General features: G+C 37.4%; 1 protein-coding gene across 5 annotated transcripts in view; it reads right to left on the bottom strand.

The window, feature by feature from the left end:
* SPRED1 (sprouty related EVH1 domain containing 1) overlaps nucleotides 1–17,956 on the bottom strand; it is a 59,526-nt gene that overhangs the window by 26,536 nt on the left and 15,034 nt on the right. The window contains exon 1 of one of the 5 annotated variants that reach the window (XM_056345741.1): nucleotides 89–195. The exons of the other annotated variants lie outside the window; for them this stretch is intronic. Within the exon in view, the coding sequence (XP_056201716.1) occupies nucleotides 89–111 (23 nt within the window). The 5' untranslated portion in view covers nucleotides 112–195. Of the gene's footprint in view, nucleotides 1–88; nucleotides 196–17,956 lie in introns of those variants that run through there. 5 annotated transcript variants of the gene reach the window in all.

Raw genomic sequence — 17,956 nt, 5'->3', positions numbered from 1 at the left:
GAAAAATTAAGTGAAACTTCACACACCACATCAATTTTCTTTTCAAGAATTGCTAAGGAGAAGCAAAGATGGAGGATATATATCATACCTCAGTGGCTTAGTTATACCCATCTGCCAGAAGTTTTCTGTCAGTGTTGGGTTTTTTCACCCCTTCCCTATACAGAGATGCCTAGTCAGGTCTAGTTCACAATCTTCTGTTTTGCTTCCATATTTTGTAAACTGTTTAAAAAAAAAATTATCCTTTTGAATATTTTAGAAACCGCTGTCAAATCCACTGCATTAGTGCAAGAGCCAAAATAAATTTCCCCAACAGGTAATATTTAATGAATAATCTCTTAAACTGAAACGAAACAGTTTTTCCAGACAACCACTCTGTAAATTAACTAGACAGATACGTAACCGCACTTGCAACAATGCCAAAGACTACAAAGATATTACGCTCAGTTTTGTGTTTTTATTGTTGTTGTTCATTGTACCTTAATTTTTTTAAATATATATTTTAAAGGAACTCACAACTGTTAACAATAGCTATTTTTAGTAACAATGTAAGCTGGTTTGCAATTACCCACAAAGCAGCAGCAGGACTTAAGAGTGACTTCCATTTCCAGAATCCTCTGCAAACAAAACAGCATCTGTCTGTCACACTACTATACTACTGAAACCACCCAGATGTCTTGTATCTCTAAGCACTATAGCCCCATCTACTTCTGGGAATTTTGGAACAAATTGCTAAACTGCTGGTGTAGCTTAGCTGTGGGAAAAAGGGCAGACAAGGCTACAGTGTTTTCCAGCACCACCTCTACAGCCTAACATTTTAACCTACTCTTACATGTTTAGCAGCTCTATCAGGAATAACTGAACAAAATAAAACCAATCAAACAGGGTGATCAGCTGAGCATTGCTCTTAGGAAAATTCTACTAGCTACCACAAACATGTTAAGTATAGCAAGAGCAACAGCATTGCCAACAGCTGGCTCAGACCTATTGCATCGTATCTAACCGTTCCTGAGATGTCCTGATTTCAGTTGTGTCCACTGGAAACTCCTGAGGCAGAGGAAGGTATACAGGAAAAGCCAAATGGGATTCTGTCCATAGGAACATGCTGCTTCACAAGTCAGTGCTGAGCACCAGTGAAAATCGGAGACAACCACTCTGGAATCCAAGATCAATTCCTAACAATTATGGAAACAGATCTCTCTGAGTGCCTCAGGTAAGGAGATGAGTACGGCATTCTTATGTGATTACAGTGACTTATAGATTGTGATGAAGCAGGGGAAGAAAACCAAAAGTTATCTACAGTGTTATTTTCCCCTAGTAGTTCAGAGCTACTGAAAAGTACAGCATGTGTCTGAGTGGTATACCTACTAAACTTGAAGTAATTTTAAGATAGAATAGCATATTGTGTAAAGTTTCATTCTAAAAATATTAGCACATGAAGATGACTCCTGTACCAAAACCAAAAGCTGGAGTGGAGTTAACTAAGAAGCCTGAGAAAGCATTAGGGGGCAGAAACAAAGGGCTAGAAACTTTAAGTGGACAGGAAAGATATACGACTTGCAGTCCTTTGCCACTATCAACTTTATTTTAAGAGCATCAAGCATTAAAATCTGACCACAGGTTTTAAAGGTTCTCTCCTCCCTCCAAAAGCTGTGTATTTATATCATTGTAATGCTCTTGGGCCCAAACTGACTTATGACCTGGATGACCAAACTGTTGTTCGAGCCCAGGAAGCACTCCACTGACCTCAGCTGGCTGGGATCTTCAGCTCAGCAACTAATGAACAACATGAACAATCCTGCTTTTGATGGCTGGGTGGAAAAACAACTTTAATTTCAACACTCCAGCTTTTTTTGGTAAAAAATAAGTTACCTTGGTAATATGGGGTATTTCTTACGTGTAATATTAAGCCAATTAAAGACACCAAACGTTATTACAACATTTGTTCTTTCTTCCATTAGTGATCCAAGAGAGTGAAGGTTAAGAATTTTCTGCCAAAGTATTTTTCCCAGAGAAAAATGGGAAGAGATGTTGAAGAAAAAAATTATTGAAAAATTGAAAAAATCATTGAAAAGATGTTAAAAAAAAGCAGCTATCTTGTTGCATTATTTATTATTGTTTATTTTAACCCAGTTTCAACAGTATGCAAATCTTCCCTCTCCTAGATTCGTATTAAACATTACAATTCTTTCATTTGTATTGCATCTTGCACATTTCTTTTTTAATATAGGACTGAAAAATAATAAGTGATCTCAGAAACATTAAGACAAGTGAACTGCAACTGCAGATTGTTTCTTAATACTATAAGGCTACTACCATCACTTGGATCTTCAAGCTGAACTATAAACTGAACCATGCCAGAAACTGACCCTCTTAGCTTCAGTAAAAATATTTAGCCTTATGTTTTTTTTCAAAGCTGGAAAGTAGATTTGCAGAAAAGGACCTCCAGTTTCACGTGGACACCAAGCTGAATGTGAGCCGGTGACACACCCTTGAGACAAAGGAAGCCAAGTGTCCTGGCCTGCATTAGGGGCAGCGTGGCCAGCAGGTCGAGGGAGGTGATCCTGCCCCTCTGCTCTGCCCTGGGGAGGGCACACCTGGAGTGCTGGGCCCAGTGCTGGGCTCCCCAGTAGAACAGCAATATGGACCTACTGGAGGGAGTCCACTGAAAGCCACTAACATGATTATGGGACTGGAGCATCTGTCATACAAGGGAACACTAAGAGACCTGGGACTGTTCAGCCTGGAGAAGACTGGGGGTATCTTACCAACATACATAAAAAACTGAAAGGAAGGTGCAGAGGATGGAGCCAGGCTCTTTTCAGTGGTACCCAGTGACAGCACCAGAGGCAACAGGCACAAACTGGAACACAGGAGGTTCCATTCGAACATCAAGAACCACTTTTTTTCCACCCAGAGGGTGCCTGAGCACTGGCACAGGTTGCCCAGAGAAGTTGTGCAGTCTCCATCCTTGGAAAAAAAATTCAAAAGCTTCCTGGACATAGTCCTGGGTAACCTGCTTTTGGTGGCCCTCCTTGAGCAGAAGGGTGGAAAAGATGACCTCCAGAAGTCCCTTCCAATCTCAGTTATTCCATGATTCTTTTATTTAATACCTTACTTCAAAGAACAGCAATTTCAATAAAAGACAACTTTATAAATATAACTAATATGGGTTAATTTATGAGAATTCACGATACTCTGAAGTAAGAGCTGTCACTGTGCACAGCTGCCATTTCAAAACTTCTGACAAGGGAATAAGATAAAGGCATTCTGAAAAATCATGACACACTGCTATGAAATTACAGTATCTCTACTGGCACACAAGTAACAGCTCCAGGCTGATCTCCAGATGTGAACTGGTCATGGATCAAGGCTCTTTACCTTTGACTGGCACTTTAGACACATACTTTAACCCCTCCAACTTCTGGTGCAATATACTTATGTGTTTGCAGCCTCACCCAAAGAGCACACATCAACCATACTTGGCTTTTTACAGTTCTTATTATCCAAACAGCTTAGCAGAAGATTTTATGATACCCAGCTAGAGAAATGCAAGCACAAGCATGCCCAGAGTACCAAAAGATAATACCAGACCAGTGAGCTAAAGCCTATTTCAGTTGCAGGTAACATTCGTTGAGTACTGACTCAATTTAGAAAAAAAAAATAATTCACTAGTATCACATGAACATATTGGTACACTGCTGATGATATCAAGCCCTTTATTACTACAGGTTTAGAGAATGACTGCCACTGGCACAAAACCTTAATGACTTACCTACAACAGAAGGAGATGCAAACACTGTACATGAGTACTAAAGACACAACATAATTTACATCAAGAAAATGTGACAGCATACCCCATTAATTTTTATGAAATGTGCTCAATATAATTTTTTTTTGCCATAACAACTACTATATAAGGCTTTGCCTACATGACTTTCTTTCTCACAATTCTTTCTCCTCACAATTATACCAGCAAATCAGAATATACACCAAACTATTATGCTGGCAGAAGGCAAAACTTTGCAGATTTTCTCCTTTAAGAGAGGCAAGAAGTATTCTTCACACTAAAGACAGGAGGTACAGCAACCACGTGCAGCTACTTATGCCTAGGAAATTTATTTTTGTGAGGAGTTTAGCAAGAAGACACGTAGATTTCCAGCAGAAACTATAGACAAAGGCTGTTACATTTAGGATACTGCTACCCATACTAATTTACTGATGAGCTTTGGACTTTGCCAAAAAACCTGTATGGGACACTCCTGCCCAAACAATCTACTTACAGAAACCTTAACTACTGAGCAAAATGACTTGAAGGGCAAATGGTGGAAGGAAAAAGCAACATGGGAAATGGTATTATGTAAGGAGGGGATAACTGGTATCCTGAAAGAGCCAAAAATACTTGATTACACAATTATTATTTAGCAGGAGAGGCTTATTAAACAAGGTGCACCTACAATTCAAAAGGGAAAATGAGACACAAATGAACATGTGTCCAGAACAGGAAACAGTCAAAACAGCATATTGCTGTCATGAAGTGTTCTCTTAGACACAACATCAGAAAAAAGTAATTAAAAAATAAGAGCACTAGAACCACATTCCTATTTGAATATGGACAACTTAAGGTATGTGACCGTATAAAGTAACTGATGCTGCAAGGAAGAATAGCTACTACCACAAGAGCTTTTGCAAAGCACAAGAACACATAAAGAATGAAGAAACTATTAAAAGGATTTGAAAACCATGAAAATTACACACAAAGTAGACATTTGACATTTATGTGAATAACATTTTAGCCCTGCTCCCCAGCAGCTCCTCTTGTTTAATAATTGTGACTAGTTCTATTACTTCTGCATGTCGTCCATAAGGACTGAATAAATGAAGTAGTATTTTAGCAGATTAAGGGAGATCACAACACATCCTTGGGTTCCACCTCTTTTAAAAAGCTGCCTTCTGGAGGTCTAAGTTGTCGTAATAGCATGGATTCTGTAACACCATCTGGTCAAGGCATATTACTTAGAAAATTGCATCTGACACCAAATAGACAAGCAAATAAAAAATCCAAACTTTTTTTCTACCCTTCCCCACTGAAGTTAAAAAGAACCAGGGCAACATTCAAAGACGGATCCGCAGGTTTTGGACACGTAGCAGAACTAAAAGAATAGTATGTACTATGTAGTTTCCCCTTTGTAAAAGCTGCTGAGATGAGCCAGATATGGAAGATGTTTTTTAACGACTTCCACAGCTGCCTGCTTAACAACAGGGACTGCTGTTACTCTGCCGGTACCAGGGACTCCTGGATTAAATTCTATCCAATTTTAGGCAGATGAGATAACAGAATTTGAGTGGTCAGATCTTGCTACTCATATATCCCCCCAAACTGAATGGCCCTCCTCCAGAAAACACTAAATTTGCCTCATTTTTACAAGCTGACAGCCATGAACTCCAGAAATATCCACTCTTCAGCCCAGCCCAGCTTCTCCTCTCTATATACGTTCTCATATATTTTTCTTCCTCCTCACCACAGAAATTCTGAAGATCCAGAGGAATCTCTTCACTCCACTTATAGCACAGAACTGTCTGTACCCTCTTCTAATTTTGTAAAATCACCATTTGTATCGTATCAAGTAGCAATCAAGCTATTGGACACTGATGCCATGTATTAATTGTGACTTGCTTACCATGGAACATACAAAGATGAAAAATTCCACAAATAAAACAAGAGAAAGAGTTAATTTTTTAGCTAAGAAAAGTTACCATTTCTTTCCAACCTTGCAAAAACAGAGGAACATCTAAAGAAATGATGGAAGACAAGCTTTTGATTTTCTCCAGCACTTCAGCAAACTTAGGACAAGCACAAGTTTGCAGCCTAAGGCGGATTCCAGTGAAACTAAGACAACTTGACACTTCCAGTCAATGTCATCAGACAGCATCCATCCAGTCTAGAAGGAATTTTTTTTTTATTTTTTAAATGAAGCTTACAGATAGAGTTGTGCCTTTTATTTTCCTTGGACTAGCAATGATTACATAATTTATGGAACATATGATACATAATTTAAGGAAACTTTTTCAGGTAATAGTTATATCTGAATAAGTCAGAATTCTCTCTTCTCTAAGGGCCATTTTCCTTCAGTCTTACATACTTACATAGTCCCTGAGCTTCACTCAAGTATGCAAGCATGATTAGATCACCCTCGTAGTCTAAGCTATTAGTCATCTAGCCATCAAGATTAAGGATGGCAGGACTCTGGAGACTCTTAACAGGAGATGTGAATGCATTAATCAACAAGTCATTCTGTAATAAAGTTCTTGACCACTAACATAAGATTAAGGTAACTAGTACATGGAAAGAAGACCATAGTAAAATTCCTTAAGAACAATTTTAGCTACTCTAAGAAGTTATGACAAGCTGTACTGAATATGTTTTTTTCAAACAAGCACCTGTGTACCTTTTATTCCACTGCTCCTTGCATTTATGAATTGTGCTCCACAATGTTCAAAAAAGCTATTATTCTCCTCCTAACAAACCTAAGTACTTATTTAGCAAAAATAAAAGACAAACCAAACAGACCCTGCTATACTTTCTCCAACACACCAGAAAACATTGTCTCAGATTTTAGGTTTACTATGTCTGAATTTCTTTCAGGTTGTTCTGGACTATCCACTCTTTGGGACAGAGACCATCTACAATGAGCGTAATTCAATAAAGACCTGAGTGCATGCCGGTATACAGAGCTTAGCTGCTGAACTGCTACACGCTCTCATCTTTTGGCAATACATTTATGGAAGAAAAAAGCATCAGTCCCACTGAGTTTACACACCTCAAGCAACATTTGGTATTAGGTAGGCAACTACAAAATTAAAATTTTAATCTTGTCACATTAAAACAAATTTATAGAAGGTCCAGATCATTCCTGGCATGCATTTCCCACTCAGCCTGCACAGAAGAACAGAACCTGAAACCAAAAAAAGCATATCCACACTTATAAAAATAATCTTCCTTTAACTGCCTTGCTGAGTTGTGAGATTGCTGATGAATGTTGTATAAGAAATAGTGTTTTAAAACTATGTGAATTAAAACCGTAGTATCATTTGTTGGTATTGTTAAATGAAAAGCTTGACTCAAGGCTTACATTGATGCGGCTTTTCAAGGACTTTAACCTGCCCATATGAAAGTGATCTTACAAAGTAAATTATACTCCAGGAAAATCCCTAAAGCTAAATTGCTCTTTTTAACACAATAAGGAAACAACAAACATCCAAAAGGATGTTTCAAACACAAACAAATGGACAAATCATAAACATCCACACTAACAAAACAGGACTGTAAGCCAAACTGCAAAATGCTTAAAACTAGCACCAAAATCAGGATAAAAAAGAAAATCTGAACAAGCCTTAAGATAGATAGCTTGTGAACTTACAGATCTATTTTAAAGATCTATTTCAGTGACCAAAAGGAAGGTACCATTCCCTTGCTATGTGGCACCACACTTTGTGGTTTAAATCAATCATTTTGTAGTTTTAACAAACTATGAATATTCAGGATAAAAGAAATAAACCGAGACAGACAAGTGAAAGACAAACACAGAGACTTCTATTACAATAATCCACCAAAGGAGAAAATCCCAAATAACAAGATTATACAAAATGTTTAAGTGGTATGCCCTTCATATTTGCAGTATGTCAGCATGACCCATGCAACTTACATAGCCAATATACAACTGTATGATCTATGTTTGATAATCTCAGTAATAACTAGGATCCTAGCCAGCAGTCTCAAGCCTAGAAACAGATGATTCACAAGTCCTAACTCACATCAAAAAAAGTGTAACTAAGCCTCGTGTAACTACACTCCGTGCTCCAACTACTGCTAAAGTAACACTTTTCACAAGTTTCTACAATAAGCTGTATGTAATGAATACATGGGTCAGGCAGAAACAGAGCATAACGCAAAACACACTGAAAGGCCTCTCAGTTCAAAAGGAAGATTATTTAAGTCATGTTACTTGCTGCTGTTCCAGAAGAAAAGTAGAAACTTGTAACCGACTGCGCAGAAAAAGAGTAAGAAGTATACATGCATTCCCCCCCCAAAAGTAACAAAACAAAATAGCAATACATCCACTTTCAAAAATGATAACTAGTCATGAGAACTTCTACAGTAATCACTGAATCTCTCAGTCTACTCAGTAACTGAAAAGGGATCCACCAGATACTTCTTCTTTGTTTTGGCAATGACAAAGTCCTAAACAAAGGGTTACAACACTGAGATCACGAGATGATGTAGCATTATGATTACATCTTGTAGCTTCCTCTTCGGACTTTTCAAAACCATTAACACCACTGGAAGTTATGGGTCTAGGGTAGGCCTTCACCATAAGCACAAAGTTCTGAAAAGGGCATGGGAGGCAGCGAAGTCAAACTGCACAAAGTATGTGATTAATCAAGGAAGGAAGTGCAATATGACATAATGCAAGCTCAAAACAGTTTTTAGATGTAGAATCCAAGCAAGGAGTAAAAGAAAGGTCTTTCTGCTCCAGTCAATCTGAGACAAAACTGATACGCAGGAACAACTAGGCAGATTTTTTTTTTTGGTGCAGCTCTAATATCTATGTGGCACAGTTTTATTAAACAAAACAGATTGCTATCCACCCTAAAAATGTTTCAACTAGCTATCTGCCTCTTCAATTACACAAAATAGGGTATAATAAAATACTTTATGAAATACAGTATAAAGTACAAAATAAAAAAATCTTACTAAAGTCAATGAGACACACATTAAGTAGTTCCACAAATATTTGTGTTCTTGTATTTAACAGCACTGAAAATGAATTTTGACTGCATAATTGAAGAAATACAAACAGAAAATTAAGTAGCTCTGCTTAGAGAAATAAAAGACTTTATATACCAAATAAACACAAGGAGAAATTAAACTAGTGGAATGGACAATTAGGTGTAGATGGCAAAGACCAAACTCAAGAAACTGGAATCTCAATTTGGCCATTTCCTTTGTAACCATGTGTTTTGTTACAGACTTTTCCTCTCATTCCAGCAACAGAAGAACTTCCTTTATTCATATCCTGAACACAGGGCCTACTATTAAAACAGTAAGAATTACAAATAATTTTCCCTTACAACAATGAATTTTGAGTACTTTATCTGCAATGAGACTGTTCAAATAATCCAAATAAACCAGAAGTCATTAATTTCTTTACTGGCTAAAGCAAAGCATACAGCATTTTATTATGCATCCTGAAAAGCAAGGTCAAAAGACCAATAACATATCACAAGTAACTTCTTTAGTGATGCTAACAAATAATCTCTAATTTTTGAGCCAAAATATTCAGGAATTAAGCCTAAAGTACTGTTTGTACTGTAAAAGTTCAGCTGACAATTCTATAGACTGCTCACAACCCAACATTGGGAATGCATTCATCACGTATGAGTTTTACGTACAGGATGTCCAATAGTGTTTTTGAGGGTCCTGCTACTTGACTTTGATAGCTTAACCGTTTAAGAGGCTACTGTGTTTGAAGGGAAGAAAGAATATTCCCTAGTCATGCAGTAATTCCTAGACAAAATTAATTTGCCTGTAATTTTTATCTATCCCTCCCAGTGTTACTACAGACTTTTTTACTATTATTTTAAAACTTATTGACTAAAAGAAAAATCAAGAGGGAATTGATTGTTTGACTCAAAAGATTCTAGAACCATCACTGCAATTTTAACTACCTGATGACTAAAGTAGCTCATCCTTATTTTCTTCACCCATATGTTGACTGAGAAGTGCTGTGTGACTGGTACTCAACACAATCTACCTGAGGCTTTTTGACAAAAGATGGAGTAAAAAACTGATATTGACTATTCCACATAAAAGCTGATATTTAAAGAAAAACAGCTGACACTATTGTTTCTTTAGGAAGCACACACACACACAAAAAAAAACCACAAAAAAACCCCCAACAGATTACCCAAGAGTTATTTAAGGGGAAGAAAGGGGAGCTAAAAATGCCAGAACTCAAGTAACAACAATTAAGTAATAGAAGTTTCAGAAGTCAGTGACATGAAAAGACTGGGGTGGGGGTGGGAGAATACGGCTTACATAAATTCTTCCCTACCAAGCAAATAACATTAAAAAAAAAAAAAGGGGGGGGGGGGGGGGGGGTCGGGGTCAGGTAGGAGAGAGAGGAAACACCATCTCCTTCTCCAAAACAAGAAGCAGACACATGAGGAAAAACTGAGTGCTGCTCTTCAATGTTTGCAGCACAAACACAAAACAAGAGAAGCATAATCACAAAGCATATCACTGTTCAGCATGCGATTCTTAGGTTATAGCTTTCTGTGATACACTGGGTTTTTCTGCATTAAAAGGGAAGTATAAAATCTTGCAGCTGAATCTAAACTAGTAAAGATTTGATTAGATAGGTTCCAGTAAAAAAAAAAAAACAACCAAAGCACAAATACTGAAAATTTTCATTTTTAACTGTATATGGATTAAGTAATTTCCAGCAAACAGAAGCTACTGTATTACAGTCTATACCATATTGATAGTTTTAAGTTACATAAGGAGTGTAAAGAAGTCATGAAGGAGTGGAAAGAAAGGTTCAAAGAAGCACTTCCACAGTGAGTAAGCAGAGACAGATGAAAATGAAATGTATGGCAATCAGGTTTCTTATCTTTGCACTGCAGCCTGATTTAAGGCTGTCCTTTAACAAAGACTGGTGAGAGAATACAACTACTGACAGTTCTACATTATCTTCTACTAACAAGTCCAAGGCAACTTTCATACCTACACTACCATCGCTGTTACAAGCACTTTAAAATAATACAATTTGGCACTATTGCCAGAAGTACTCTCCATCCTTCTCTTGCCCTGCCGGATCTCTGTTCCTGCCATGTGCTTTCTCCACCGCTTCTGCAACTTAAAAGCTATGAACACTGGGAAGCTGATGTGATCTTGTAACTGCTCAAAGCGGTTCTGGGGATTACCATACTTCAACACAAGTTCCAGGGCAGTGGCTGAAAACATGTGTTGAGCGTTTGCTTGGCCATCAGCAAGTGTTGCCAAGCTCTCATTCATGTAAGGGTTAAAGTCACAAAGCTAGCCACATTTGATCTCTTTCTGCAGTATCAACATAACTTAAGTCTTCAATTCCCCCCTCCCCTTTTTATTTTTTTTTTTTTTGGCTTCATGCATGTGGAATGATGAGCATCAAACGTGTAACAAAGTTATGAATAGCTTTCTACCAAGAAACATATATTTTCTTTCTCTAAATTCTTACTGTGAGAGGTTTTGGCCCACTTTGTATTTAGCAAAGCCCAGTTTACGTGCTAACAAAACAAACCGAATTTCCTTATGTAATGACTGAATACACAAAGGGAAAGCCCTCCTGATTCCAGAAGATGCAAGAGGATTAATTCTGGCAGAACATAAAACAAATATTCTGAACACTGTAAAAAATTTATCCCACAACACGGTGAAAACAGAGACATAGAGAAACCACAGTTTTCAAGAAGAGATACATCACAATATGAGAATCAATTATGAGCACATGTAACCTGCATGTACCTTTTAATTTTGCTATCACTAATCCATGTAAAACCTACTATTTTCAACACTGAGATAAAATAAATGAGCACTATCTTGCCGCAGATTAAAACACTGATATCACATATTTGGCCAAACTTTTATATTCATAGTGCAGTAACTTTACAGTAAAGTAACACTAAGGATTGTAGTCCAACTTTATGAATTTAGAAGTCTGAATGCAAACTGTAATGAGACTCTGCAAGGGTTAAGAGTACTCAATCTGGATCTTTTTACTGGAAAGGAGTTATAGCAACCTCTATTTGGAAGTTTAATACATACCAAACAAATGTGATTTGTCTGAAGTGATTCATCAGCTCATTTCCATTGATGCAGAGTCACCAATATTCACGGAAATATCACCCCAAAAAAAGTTTTAAAATAGAAAAGTGGCTTTTAAGAACAACCTAGAAAAATTCCTTTGACAACTGAACACTTTCTGCTAGAAAGCATTTATTCATTTTAAGGAATAACAAAAATCAATGAAATGACTATACTGTTCATTAACTACTTGTAATGGAGACTCTTTAAATTTTAATTGAGACTAGTCAATTTACTGGTACAACACATTTTCCAAGCTGCAGTACTATTGGCATCATGAACCACTGTTGCTTGTTACCATTTTTTTTTTGTTAGTTTGTGCTCCTGCATTATTATGCCAAGCACATAAGGGAGAGGAAATACAAAACTCCCCTCTTCAAAAGAGGAAGAAGAAGAAAAAAAAAAAACCAGAACCACACCACAACATGAAAACCCTTCGAGTTTTGCAGCTATTCATCCTTTAATAAGGATCATTATTTCCAGAAGGTTATTCAGTATTTGTTGAGAATGCAAGGAAATACAAAATTCATGAATTCCAAGCTTTAAACACTGGGTTCCAGTACATTGGCACTCAGAAGAAAAACAGCTTCCAGATCACACTCTTGCAAGCATTTTGACACAGACAGATGATGCATCTCTTTACAAGACAAATTAAAGAGCGATGCTCCATTGAACGGTTATACGATAGTACAGTATACTGTGCATAGCACATAAATGCTACATAGATCTCTCATTTTGTGAGCTTCTTATTAATTGCAAGGTTTTATTCATAGAAGATGTCTAAGCAGTCATACATGTACAGTTCTACTAGTGATTCAGCATCTGTAGGTCTGCAGCAAAAATTACTCAATTTTGTGGGATAATGGGAAGGCAACTAAACCTACTCACCTAAATCCAGCCTGAATGCCTACTGCTTTCTTCTCCCCCAGAACTGGAGCACAATTCTGCTACTTCCTTAACTCAAATCAGTATGCAACTGAAGCAAGCTGGTTGTGCAACCAAAACAGAAAATCCATCAACCCAAAAAGGTTATTCTGACAGATCAGTGCCCTAAATCACCTGCCATCATGTACCCCTTAAATCTAAGGCCAAGGCTGTGTAGATGAATGCAAACTATCCCTTTCAGTAGCAGCCACAAACTGTACTTCATCATCAGAAATGAAGATTTACACAACTACTTAAAGACTTCTCTAAACTACTAATTGAGTCATTGCGGAGGGGTGTGTGGAGGTGTGCACTTACATAGAAATTCATCTTTAATCCAGAGGAAAGCCATCAATGTTGTTCTCTTGTCCATACACAAATTTTAATTCTAAACAGTTTGCTTGTTTGTTTTACTGCTTTAACTCCAGTTTAAATCAGTCTGAAACTGATGCCCAGTAACATAGCTGTTTGTCCAACATAAAAATGCATTTGTTCCTTCTGTATAGTATGGGAACATATCAGCAAAATTACCCCTTTGTTTTAAGAGACCCAGAAACGAAGAAAAAAATTCTGTTGTATTTGACATATTTCTATCACTGTAGATGTATTATACATACACTTCCATCACCAGGTATGAATCTTGGGAAAGTCTCATTCAGTCAAAATACTGCTACAGTATTGTCTTCCAGATATAGCCAGTAGTGCTTACATTCAGTTCTACATAAAGTTTGGAAAAAAAACCAAACCCCAAAACAAAAAAACCTCAGAAGTTAAAAAAAGTAAATAAGCAACGATTAACCCTCACACAACAAGAGGCTGAGAGCATCACAGCCTTGTTTCAGATATGAAATAAATACATTTATCATTTCAATTTGAAATTAGGCCTACAAGTCTATTTATGCATTTACTCTTGATCCTCATGTCCCAGCTTCCCAAGCAGCAGTTACATGGTTAAAACCCAATGCCTATTAGAATAAACTTCTGGTGGGAAGTGCTAAGAATTCTCCCTGCTGCCTACCAATCTATCCAGAAATCTGTTCTCACTCCTACTTCCTCCTGTCTGTTCCCTTCTAAAACAGCAGTAGGGGGGCTGGGAGTTTGCCTTTCCTCTACCGGATCACAGTTGTGTACATGAACTATACCAGACCATATGGCAATCTCTTTCAATTTGTTAGAGGCAAAACAAGCTCCCTACCAACCCAATCTGAAGAGATCCAGGTAAGTGAGAAAGTCTACAGATACCAGAGTGTTCATACCTCTGTGTCAGCAAAGACCAGTTACTAAATTCTGTCATTAAAGTAACAGGTTGGAACTATAGAAAACGTTGCTTCAAGGGTAAGAGCAGCCATGCCCATACTAACATAAGCATTTACAGCACCCTCCAGCTTCTCTCTCCACCATACACAAAACAGGCAACTTTGAGTGGTCCAAAGGAAAACCAAAGACTCAGATGCATTATTCAGCATGCAGGGAGGCTCTGACATAAATAAAATTACAGTACTGAAGAAAAAGTGCCTGTTTGATGAGCAACGCATGCAGAGAGTAAGCCTGCTTGCAGGAGAGCAAACCTGCTTGCAGGAGAGCAAAACTGAAGAGGAGAAAGGTTGAAAGCTAAAAAGAAACCTCCATAGCTGCCTGGAAGGTGCCAGGCGGAGGCAGACCAACCAGAAATGTAGTGGAGATGGATTTTCCTTTTGTGAGGGAAAAACACTGAAGTTTTATTGAACACCAAAGTACAAAAATCCAATAGGAGAACAACCCCCAAGACACAGCACCTCAGGAGGAAATTCCACTACTCCCTCTCAGCAAAGAGTGGGTAAGTTTCTCACAAGGGCCCAACCTTTGGATACACAAAGTCATGTTTAGTTCTTCGGTAAAACTAGGATTGTCTCATCAAATACATTAGAGGAGGATTTTGCTCATTTCCTTTTCTGGAAAACAAACAGATTTTACAGAAACTTCATTTTCAATCTTATAAAATAATCATTGCATTTTACCACAGCTTGTAGCCCACCAAACAAGTTCTCGTCTAAAACGGTATGGAAATGTACACAAAATTTTGTACTAAGTTTTAGGGAACATAATTTGCATGAACATGCAATGAACTGGCTTAACAGAAAATAGCTCCCTCAGCTGGAGCTGCATAATTTTTACATTTTATTTAATTCACCTAGTAGAGTCTTTAAGTATATAACTAAATTATATTCGTATAACACCACAGCAATCTAATTTTCTTATTTTAACTTCACTATTCACTACTGTGTTTGGAAGTTCTTTACTACCACATTGATATAGTTGATTCTTGTTCTCCATAAGATACCTGAGGCAGAAAGGACCAAACTGAAAGCAGCATAAGGCGTTGCCTATTACCTGCTCCAAAGAAGCATGAAAAACACAAGAGACAGACAACTGCCAACTAGTTGGACATACATCCAGGATCTGCCTATATTAAAACAATTACAATAGAAATCAAGACTAGACCACAGTTTGCCATTGCATCATTTCCTCTTCAACTTTAATATTGTATGCAGTGTGGAGGCAGATGCAGGCCATACAGGATAAGATTGAGTAATATTCTGCCTTTAATTTATAGGTGTTAAAGCACCTGTAAGCTGCAATCACAGATCCACGACATTTAATATACTAATACCAGAAGTGTTACTGTAAAGTACCATTTGCTCCCCACATTAAGGTTAAATATTCATCCATTAAGAGATCTGAATATTTCTCTCTGTCCACACTTCATAAAAGTATATAAGGAATTAAAGAAATAAGGAGGGAGGTGTCCAAGAGATTTTAACAAAATCTCTAAGCACTGAACTAATCAAAGCACTAAACTAAGAGGAAGCCTGACCACATCTGGATTTGCCTTAGAGAGAGAAAGTCATCCTTTACTGAGACATTGCTCTAGACATGGCTAAAAATTGGCACTTCCAGAATAACAAAAGAAAACCAATTTTCTTTTCATCGATAAGCAGCTATGAAGAGAAGGCACATTTGTATTTTCTTGGTCCTGCTTTATGTCATAATTGCATGTTTATAAAGATTTAACATCCCAAAACCTTAGGAACCTTAAGGGTTCAAAGGTTAGCATGAAAAAGTTGAAGGATTATATAACTCTCCCTCATTTAAACCTTACAATGAACACTGGCAACAGGATCTCAAAGATGCTACCAGCCTATTAGATCTCAACCTTCAGAAGACAGCTATAAAAACATTAAAAACATACCCCAAATCCCCCAGACCAACCAAAAAACCCACAAAAAAATCCCCAAACCAACCCACCTTTGAAAGAAAGTTTGAAATCCATGTTTAACAGCAATGAGTTAAAATACTAAATAGTCTAGAAGTTAAAATACTAAATCTTAGAAGGGTGATACAGATTTCGGAAAGCGCATGGAACCTCTTTTTGAACAAGGTTCTCTAATTCACACTACAATAATTTAAGGTTCAGTTAGTGTCAAGCACCATTATTTCTTAAGGGCTTTTCTGAGACAGATTATATGTCAAATAGATTTAACCCCAGAGATGTAACATGATCTTATAATAGTTATGACTAAATTACAAGTTTTAAAGTAGACAGTCATCAAAGTAAGAAGAACAGGCAATCATGGATTCAGGAAATGTACATTCCCCCATAGTCAGCTAATGGCAACTTTAATAGGATGTGATGGATTTTTCTCCACCAGGAGAAAATACTGCCTGCATTTCTGCTTCAACAACCCACGCCAGCTGACTAATGGAGTTATATTTTTGTCTCGTATGAGGATGGTTACTTGCCCATCCTCTAGCAGTTGCAGAATGAAACATTAACAGCAGCTGTGGGGCGAACAGAAAAGCTGCTCTATTTAGTAGCCGAGACCCAAAGTCCAGGCCTTTCCCCTTGAACAGTGGAGCCCATTTTCTGTCACAGAGCGATGAAAAGACACAGCACAAAACAAGGCCACTTTTAGGGCTTAAAGTAGCTAACTGAAGATACTTTTAAGGAATAATAAATCTTCATGGGGAGGAAAAGTAAAGGATTCACAGAAATTGTAAATAGGGTTCTTGGACAGATAAGAGCTTTTGGGAGCTTAGAAGTTATTTGAAATATTGGTGGATCAAAACAGGTTTCTTAAAACAACTTTTATTAAATACTATTAAATGTAAAAACTCTTTACCTTGGCATAATAACAATCTTAATTGTAACAGACCAATCTTGTAGAAACACTTCTGCCACACTACTGAATAATCAGCATATGCCTGCAACCAGAAACATCTTTTTATGCAAGCACTTGAGCTTCAGTCCTGCAAAAATTTAAATACATCACTCTGAGTAGACCTACAGATCTCTGTGGAAGCCTGTACAGTTTATCACACACACAAAAGCTAACACATACTTATAACTCTTGCAGGATAATTGCTTTTGGCAGAATATAAATAACATTGCTCTAATGTGTCTCCTGCCTTAAGAACCAGGCATTCTGGTGAAGCCTGTCATTCTTCATATAAAGAGTGGCAGCTGCATAGCCCACAGAGACATTTAAACTTCTCTTTGCATTTTCGTTAAAGTTTCAGAATAGTGTTTGGGCATTCTTTAAAAGTAGCAAGAAAGCTAACAAGTAAAGCCGATAAGAATTGCCTGGAAATGGTTTCTTACTAGTGCTATGGATACCACTGGTAGGACTGGAAGCAATTCTAAACTATCTACAGCTTCCAACACTTCCAAACAGTACATCAAATAGGCTGTGGAGTTTACTAGGTATTTTTCCAGAACCTGATGCACGGGGTGACAGGACAGTAACTCAACATGAGAAGCAGTTTTAATAAAGGACTCTAATATTCACTGCTCTTAATGTTCAATGAAAAAGCTTAACAATCTGCTACAAGAAAAGCTCTTGAATAGCAAGATAGGCATCTGAAATAATTTTAGAAATGTAATGCCAGTACTTTGCCTAATTGACTTTTAAATGCATCACTAAAACTAGGCCTTAGATTTCTCTCATCAGTCTTTATCTTTTCAGCATTGTCTTACTGTCTTACTGCCTTTCATTTTAACTTCTAGCAAGTATAAACTTGAGCAAAGAAAGGGAACTTTGGTAACTGTTGATGTCACTGAGAATTAAGAGAATAGTATATATCACCTCCTGC

Source organism: Falco biarmicus, chromosome 7, assembly GCF_023638135.1.
Source record: "Falco biarmicus isolate bFalBia1 chromosome 7, bFalBia1.pri, whole genome shotgun sequence".
Classification (NCBI taxonomy): domain Eukaryota; kingdom Metazoa; phylum Chordata; class Aves; order Falconiformes; family Falconidae; genus Falco; species Falco biarmicus.
This window is presented reverse-complemented; position numbering and strand designations above follow the sequence as displayed.